At 31.1% G+C, this 9,493-nt stretch overlaps 1 protein-coding gene across 1 annotated transcript; it reads right to left on the bottom strand.

Moving 5' to 3' along the window:
• Nucleotides 1-622: 622 nt before the first annotated feature.
• On the bottom strand, nucleotides 623-3,196 carry LOC115995256 (probable polyol transporter 6). Its single transcript, XM_031119759.1, has 2 exons — nucleotides 2,898-3,196; nucleotides 623-2,182 (listed from the first exon to the last, which is right to left on the bottom strand). The coding sequence occupies exons 1-2, from the start codon at nucleotides 3,001-3,003 to the stop codon at nucleotides 789-791; spliced, it is 1,500 nt and encodes a 499-aa protein (XP_030975619.1). The 5' UTR covers nucleotides 3,004-3,196; the 3' UTR covers nucleotides 623-788.
• Nucleotides 3,197-9,493: the final 6,297 nt, after the last annotated feature.

Below are 9,493 nucleotides of genomic sequence, written 5' to 3'. Positions count from 1 at the left end.
TTAGTGAGCAAGACAAAATGTTTTTGCCAAACACACTCTTTATCATCTAATTTCAAATAATCTTCAGTTTCAACATTCATTTATTTTCTTATTTTCGTCCATCTTCTCTATAATGCATGTAGTGGTGGCATAAAAATCAAGAAGAAAAAGACAAACAAATTTGAACACTTCAATGCTTTTCACAGAGAAAAAGGAGGATGGGAGTGTGAACGGCATTATATATATATATATATATATGATGAGTAAAACTGTAAAAGTCTCATTCTGTACGTACTTTGAATCGGATTAATTGCCATTAATTCAATCTTACTTCCATTTGCAACTTAAATTCTAGAAAATGTTTTTAACATTTAGATGTATGATTCTCTTTAAATTCTATTAATTATTACTATTATTTGACAAATGATGTCGTCAGGTGATTTTTTTTCCCCTTTTGTGTGTATGTCTGGATAAACATAAACTCTATTTTTAAGCCATTTTCAAAGGATTTGGGAAACTGTAAATTGGATTGAACCTTCAAGACAAGGCCATAGGCCCATACTATATATTTCCCTAGCTTGAATTTTGACTGGCCTATAGAAGTACCTATTCCATTTTTGCACCAAATGATCAATTTCCAGTCATTAATTTGAACTAGGAATATAACGAAGTTTAAATTACAACCAGTAATTTTATAACATTTAGATCCCCAACACTCTTCCTAACCAATGAACTTACTATAATGGCGTAGTTTAACAAAGAAGTGACATGAGTCTCCACTCTCCAGGTTTCTCTTTCCCACTTGTATGTTACACATTGCTTCTTTGCTGAGTTTCTATACCCACATTTCTAGGCCTAGTGTTTTTGCTGAACAGCACCTCCATCTCTTCCAAGGATTTTCCCTTAGTCTCCGGCAAGAAGAAATAAAAGAAACCCCATGCCAACACAGAGATGCCAGCAAATATAAAGAAACTCCCACCAATTGTAATTGCTTTGTAAATTGAAATAAAACTCATAGAAACGACAGCATTCATGACTCTGTTCACGGCTACCCCAATACTGGCTCCTTGTGCCCTTAACTTCAAAGGAAATATCTCAGAGCTATAGACCCATGTAATGGGACCAAGCCCAATAGAAAAGAAAGCCACATATGTATAAGTAGCAACAATGCTGAGGCTCAGTGCCCACACAAGTCTCTCTTCAGAATGCTCCACCATGGTTAAACTAAAGCCTAAAATTGTTAAGGCCAAAACCATACCACTTGTGCTTGTAAGAAGTAAGCGTCTCCTCCCAAATTTGTCAAGAAAAAGTGTTGCTATTAATATGAATGTAGCCTTTGTAAGCCCTACCCCAACTGTGGCAAGCAAGAGCTTGTCCTTGCCAGTGATCCCAGCTGTCTTGAAGATTCTTGGACTATATAACACAACTGCCTCTATTCCTGTTGCATGCTCAAAGAAGTGAATTCCAATGGCCGCCATCAAAATCCAACGCACTGAAGGAGAAGGCCTGAGCAATAGTTCTTTCCAAACCCCTTCACCGCGATTCTTACTAGGAAGTTTGACAATATCCTCTAAGCAATTCTCATCAATTCCAGCAGCTGTTTTTATGTCGCGGAAACGGGCTTCGGCTTCTTCTTTAGTATTAGATACTCGCAATAGGATCTTTTTCGCGTCTCCTAGACGCCCTTGCATTACTAACCACCTTGGGGATTCTGGCATTTTTACTATGCCAAAAGCCAAGGCAAGTGAAGGGATTGCTGCAATTCCAAGCATCATTCTCCAGCCAAGTTTCAAGGTCAATTTTCCGAAGAAGTAATTGGATAAATAACCGAGTAAGATTCCAAGACTAATGCAAAGCTCGGGTAGGGAGGTTAGAAATCCTCGGGATGAAGGAGAAGAAATCTCTGCCGAGTAAACTGGAGCTATCATGAGTGCAAAGCCCACACCAATGCCAGCAACACACCTTCCCATCATTAGGATTGCATAAGATGGGCCATAACCCATCAAAACTGCACCAAGCAAGAAAATGATGGAGGCTAAGACAATTGTGTAACGGCGACCAATATAATCAGATGTTCTTCCAGCAGCCAGGGAACCTAATAGAGCACATAGGTTCAGAATTCCAGCCAGAACTTCAACTTGTGTGTCATTTATTTTTAGATCTTCTTTTATGAATATCATTGCTCCACTCATTACACCAGTATCTGCACAAGAAAATTGAAGTTATAATATATAGCTGATGCATTAATTTATGTTTCATACTTTCATTGCTAATATTCTTTTTTTTTTTTTTTTTTTTTGAGGAAACATTGCTAATATTCTTTTAAGACGTGACAGGAGACACTTTCTATATGACATTATTATATAGCTGAATGATGAATGATGAAATTGTTGCATATGGAGAGTAGAAAAAACAAATATATTGATTTGAAGCGTTAATATTGTATGGTATTTGCCAAAGGACATCATATATATACTTTTGGATTCCTAAAAGTTACAGGGAATAAAGAAGGGATCTATTTTTGTCATTTGTGAAGATAGAAAACTGGTGTGTATAGTTATAAGTTCGTTATCATTATATTTAAGGAAACCAAAACTAGATCCTATAAGGGAAAATCTAAAGTTACCATAAAAGGATTTACAAATTTTTTTGATAATTTGATAATTACAAAGGGAGATAAGAGATTTCAACCATAGATACCTATAAAATATTAAGAAATGTCCCCTCAATTGAGTTACAAGACTTTTGGCATAAACTGACTTAATAACAAATATGAGTTAGTGTCACTTTAACAATATTATAAATAAATATATCCAAATCACATTAATGAAAATTCAATTTGTAAGTTTATGTGCATACTAATTTTGAATATCAATAGCATCACTCATGATTTAGAGAGAGAGAAAGAGAGAGTCTACCGTAGCCAAAGATAATGGAGATCATAGAGGCAACCATAGCACAAGCACAGGCATACTTGTTAAACCTTGCCTGATTTTCTCCACAACCATCCTCCATTGAAACCATGTTTTATTGATGGCTCTCCCCTATCTGCAGTCTTCTCTCTGTGCGTGTATGAGGCCTGTTTGTGCGAGTGTGTGTGTCTGTCTGAGTGTGATATTTCACCCTTGTCTCACTCTCACCATTATATAGAAAAAACTGAGGACATACACTAAGACTCGTACAAGCTCATATAATCTTGTTTGGCATGATACGGAGATATTTTCTCATTTCATTCTAGGCAGCACTTTGAGTTTAAGTGAAACACGTATTAGATCGGATCAGTTAAAGTTAGGTTGGATATATAGCTCGGTAATAAACAAAGAACTGGCCTACTTACCAGGTATTAAATCACTCATTGTCGAAATTATAACGGCCAACCTGCCACATTTATAGTGTTTATTTATTTTGGATAAAAGTGATGTGCAATCTGACCTGTATAACCACAATCCTCCGTTTCATATGCCAATGACCATGCATATTAATTACGACAAAAAAAAAAAAAATTGGTTATAAACTACAATTTCACTTAATATTTTTTTATTGGATGTGAATTTTGACAAATCCAACATTAGATTATATTTTTTTCTTATATTCTTTATGCTTGCAAAATTTCTAAAAGATAAAAAATCAATAACTATGTCATCAATTAACGGTTTAAATTGCAAGTTTTTGTAGTATAAAGTTATAAATAAAAAATAAGTTTATGAATCATATAGTAAATAACATCTAATTGGTAGAAAATTTGATACATATGTTAAGAGTGTAAAAAACACGCAACCTAACATTTAGATTTTCAAAATATGTAGCAATTTTAATTTTTTTAAAGTAAGTTGTACCTTTAGGTTATAACCAATTTTGTAAGCAAATTTTATCTTAAAAAAAAAAAAAAAGGAAAAAAAAAAAGAAAGAGACTAAACACCTTTGTAATTAATAATTGTATTTGGACCTGAATACGCTTAACAGGTCCTTTTCCTCTTTTCAAAGGCACTAGAAGTTACAGAGAAGATCCCATGCAGTCATGCACATTCCAGATTGGTTCCAAAAACCTAAAAAATCAGCAGCCCAACAAAAATGCACCCTATTGTTTATCTTTTAATTTAGAAAAATTATAGAATCCCAACTAATTTTACACTTATTTTCACAACTATTTGGTGTGGCTAACTGTAAATAGTAGAAAAAATGTGATATGTTCATGTGAAAGCTACATATATGCAACCAATTACAATTTACCACATATAAAATAGTTGTGAAAATTAATGTGTAATTTTTTTTTTTTTGAAAAGAGAAACTAATGTGTTACTGATTGTGGTCCTAGATTAACTCTTTCATAAGGTTCTTATTATGTGATGAGTCTTCCGTGGCTCTTATTATATGAGAATTGGGTGCAAAAATAATAAATAACAGTGGAGAAATCATATAAATATATATATATATATATATATCATATATCATATATCATATATCAAGTGGCTGCACTAAATAACTCTAATTTTTAGGAAAAAAAAATAGTTTATTTGTTCTTGTCAATTTATTTGAATAAAATAACAATAAGTGTTTTAACAAAACATGTAACCTATGTTATACAATTTGAAAAAAAAAAAATATAGTTGGTTAGTGCTATACACACAATTGTGTAATTTGTGTATATCTAATTATTATCAACAAAGAAATAAAGTGGGTGTTGTTTTGAGTGTTACTCTTTCCCATTGCTTAAAACCCTACTCTATTACTACAAAAATTAGGCCCTATTATAATGGTACTTTGGGTTAAGTAATGTGTTTGAGCTTGGTAAAAGAGTGAAATTAAAATGTGTGTGTTTAGCAATTAGTTTGTTTCTCAAAAAAAAAAAAAAATTTATCAACAAAGCCTAAAATTAATAGGATAGATTTTTTTTTTAAACGTACCTATGGTTTTGTTTTTTTAGACTAAGAGGCCGTTTGGATTCAGCGTTTTCCGCTGAATCCAAGCTGCGTTTTCTGACTTTTTTTTTTTTTTTTTTTTTTTAACTTTAGCCGCACATTTTGACTAAATCAACTGTGAACAGTGCATTTGTGCACTGTTCACGGACCCACAAATTCCACTTTTCATCAACTTTTTCATTAAAAATGGGTCCCACGATACTATTCACATATTTAAAAATTATTTTGCTACAGTGTTTTCAGTTTCAGTTTTCAGTTTCAGCAAAAATAAGCTCAATCCAAACGGACCTTAAGTGTCCTTTTTCTTTTTGGTTGTTCTTTCAGCTGCACCAAACTGCAGCAATTTTTAGATAAAAACAACAATTTATTTATTCTTATCAAATTATTTGGATAAAATAACAATAAATATTTTAACAAAACATGCAACTCATGTTTTACAATTTAAAAAAGAGATTAAATTTAGTTGGTTTGGTTGGTGCCAATGTGACATATAACTATAACCTACAATTTTGTCTATCTAAATATTATCAAGTTGATAATAGCAACAAAGCCTAAAATTAATAGGATATTTTTTTTTCAAACAAACCTACGGTCTGTTTTTTTAGACTATGTACGGTTTGTTTATTTAGATTACATTTCCTTTTTTTTTCGGATAAATATTAAAAAAAATTGTAAATTCATATAAAATGATAGATAACTCATCACAGTTTACCACATAAGATATTTGTGAAAAAATGTGTTGTAAGTTACGGTCCTAGAATTACTCCAAGTTTGTAACTCTTCTCACAGGAAAGCGACCAAACTGTGGTGCAGATGCAAGTTTTGCTTTTTGAAAATATATCATGATAGTGAAAAAAGGAAAAAAAAAAAGAAAAAAAAAAAAAAAAAAGAAAAGGATTTTGTATTAAAATTACCACGGGAGAAGCTTGCAACTATATGTTTCTCTTGCATAATGTCATTCTCTATCATTAAAAAATGGAAAAGTTAATTTTGATATTATAGTTTCTATTAGGTTTGGATTGATTTTGGCAGTTTTTAAACTAAAAAGAAATAGATAACTTGGTTTTTCGTTGAGTTTCAAGTTAAAATCCTATCGGATTATATCCTGTGATCTAATCTAAAGATGGGGTTTTTGTGGGTACGTATACTTGCACATATGTGTCACTAACAATATTAAAGAAAACAGTACTATAACCTTACAGATAATACATTATCTTACGTATTACATTATCTTAGGTATTGACTATTGAGTTGAATATTGTTTTATGTTTTTTTTTAAACAAATGTGATTATCAAAAAAATTGTTTTTTTAAACAAATGTATAGTATAGAAGGATATATATTCTGCAACAGGAGAGCACGTTGGAGACATAAGTAGAATTTTAGTTAAACTCTAGAATTAAAGGTGGCGTTATCAAAAGATAAAATTAGTCGGAAAAAAATCTTCTCAAAAAAAAAAAAAAAGAGTCAAAAAAAGAAACACACAAAAACATTAATATTACAAGTTCAACCAAAATTATAGATATATAGAACATTAAGTAAAATTTAGGTACAATTTCATAAATATTATGTGTGTGTGCGTGTGTATATATATATATATATATATATATATATAATTAGGTTTTTTTTAAGTGAATTCAATTACATTGTTATATTGACCAATATTACAACAAAAGCAGTGCATTTTTTCTAAAAAAAAAATTAAATTCAACTATATAATTTATTAGTAAATGTAATTACATGGTTGAATATAAAGCATAATACCTAAAAAAATATACTAAATTTTACCCTTCAACGATAATGAAGTAAATTATAAGCATTGAAATCAAAAGAACAAATGTGCTATATTATGAATGGAAGGAAATAGAAATCATAATATATATAATGGTTTCTCTTCCAGTTTCTTGATTAGGTGGCACATGGCCAAACTATTGGAGTAGCCACTGTCACTTGCTGTAAACAATGCGAGAGTCAAGAAATATATGATATGGTATACATAATTAAGAGCATCAGGACTCGGTCTTGCATATGCTATATTTTAGCATCAAAGCACAATAAAAGCCCATTATCCAGTCGTGCAATTGTGATACAGTAAATTGGTATATATAACTAAGAGCATCAGTACCCGATCTTGCACATGCTATATTTTAGCATCAAAGCACACAATAAAAGCCCATTATCCGGTAGAGCAATTGTAAAAAAATTTGTAATTGTGATATAGTATTATCTTAAATTTATAATAGTACTGTAGCTCCCTTGCAAAATTAAAATAATGTTTTTAATTTATTCATTCACCTCAAAATCATATTCCTCTTTCTCTCTCTCCCTGACTCACCACAAAATTAAACTAATTTTTTTTTTATTGTTTTGGGTTATATATTTTATTGTATAGATATATTATTTTAATGTGTTGTATAGGAATATAAAAGTTGCGATGTTAGGTGTGTTGTAAAATGGTAAGGTATAATAGATAAAGTAGCTTTTGAGATAGTAAAATGAGATATTTTGTAGAAACCGAATGCTAATGCATGGTAGTGCAATGGTGATTTATATGGTCAACCGAAAAACGAGTTTGAAATTTTATTTTAATACACCAAAAAAAAAAATGATTTTATCTATTTTAACTGAGCATTTAACATTATATCCTACATCTCATCTCTTATTTTAACACGTTACCTATTAAAATAATCTAAAATAACACTCACCATCTATTAAAAAACACAAAAAGTAAAATAAAGAGAAAGGAGACAAGAGAGATATATGAGAGAGAAAGAGAAAGATAGTAGAGAGGAGAGAGAAATTATGACACATCTAATGAAGATACATTTTTGGTATTTGGTGTATCAAATGCAAAAATTTTAACATTTGCCATGGCACCCATTTTTCACATGGGACGTCCAAATCTTGGGGCCATGACCATCTTTAATGTGCACATCATATACTTGATCTGGACGAAGGTTCTTGGTGGTTACATACCTGGTAGGTTCAGTAGGAAAAAATGTAGACGCTTTTTTTGACTTACATGTATTTTTATTTTATTTTTTTTGAAAGTTTTTGACTTACATGTATATGTATAATCTGCCTTTCATTTTACTTGATGTCACGTTTCAATCCCCCACTTTGTCTACCTTTTTCAGTCAAAAATTTTTTTTTTTGAGCATAATATAAAGTTATCTAAATCGCCACATAAAGATTGACATATCTTGCAAGTAGCTAGCCTTAGAACTTGGTCAAAAGTCTCTATATATTCGGTGTCAAGCTGCAGGAAAAGTAAACAATAGGAAAAGCTTGCGAGGAACTTAGGAGGCATACCCAAATATACACTTTATTCTACAACATGCTTTTTAAGTGTCAACTTATAATTGGTGTACTACCTAAATTCACTTTTTTTTTTTTTTTTAATACTGAAATTAGGTATGTCGTTAAATAGATTGGAGAGAATAAAAATCCCTAACATAAAAGGATACAATTTAAATAAATAAAAAAAAAAATTGTTCACATGAGTAGTTTTGATGTTCACGTGATTTTACCATTGTATTCCAGTACTTTTAAAGGAGTTTATTACATATAAATTATTTACATAATTAATAACTTCAAGTCATAATTTCAATTATTTTATTTTATAGGTATAAAACGGTGTAAAACCATTCTTTTAGGTTAACATCAGGCTTTCATTACAAAATAAAGGTGTGCCAATATGTTTCTGTGCGACAAAGGCAGCATCTCTCTGTCATACGGAAAAGGACGACTATCATAATCAGATTAGGTCAATTATTTATTTCTTTTCATATCTAGCTTCTTTTTGTAGATAACTTAAATAATGCTTGAGCCAGTGCATCTTGAAGTATATTCGAGGGGGTTTATATTTGTTTAAAAAGCCTAACTTTGCTAGTACGAGCTGGTTGATGCGGTATAGATTTTGGCCGACTAATCTTTAAAAAGAAATAAATAAATAAATAATTAATTAATTAAGAGAGAAAAGAAAAAAAGAACGTTGCCAAAATTTGGCTAGTTTGCTATGCATTCACATGATACAGCCAAAATATGGTATACCGTATCAACCGAAAAAGTATTTAATATCAAATGATATTATGTTTGCTGGAAAATTTAGACCCTGGTTGATAGAATTAACAAGTTTTAAACCCAAGTTTTTAATTAGATTTATTATGAATAAAACTTGTTAAAACAAACAAACATCAATATCATGTTAAAATCATGCAGTGGAAAAATAAATAAGACAAGATATGATGACTCAGGAAAACCAATGAAACAAACTAGTTTCACAGTAAAAAACTTGGGGGGAAATCTTCCCGAAAAGCAATCCACTATAGTAAAGAGAAGTTTCAGATCTAGTACAAAACCTTTGTTCCTAGACTCTACAATCCCCGTAGATGAACTCACAGAAGAAATCTTCTACCACTTCAGAACCTCTGAACTCTTCAATATATGAACGCCACCCTTTGATGCACGAATTCCAATACGTGACTAACTCTTTTGCACGAATCCCAGTACGTGACTCACTCACCAACTTGAGGAAGAAGAATGTTAGCTGCAAAGTTCTTCACTTTATCAATAATGAAGATCAAGAAGCACTTG

Source organism: Quercus lobata, chromosome 6 (genome assembly GCF_001633185.2).
Source record: "Quercus lobata isolate SW786 chromosome 6, ValleyOak3.0 Primary Assembly, whole genome shotgun sequence".
NCBI classification, from domain to species: Eukaryota; Viridiplantae; Streptophyta; class Magnoliopsida; order Fagales; family Fagaceae; genus Quercus; species Quercus lobata.
The sequence above is the reverse complement of the archived record's forward strand: the minus strand, read 5'-3'. Positions and strand labels throughout refer to the sequence as shown.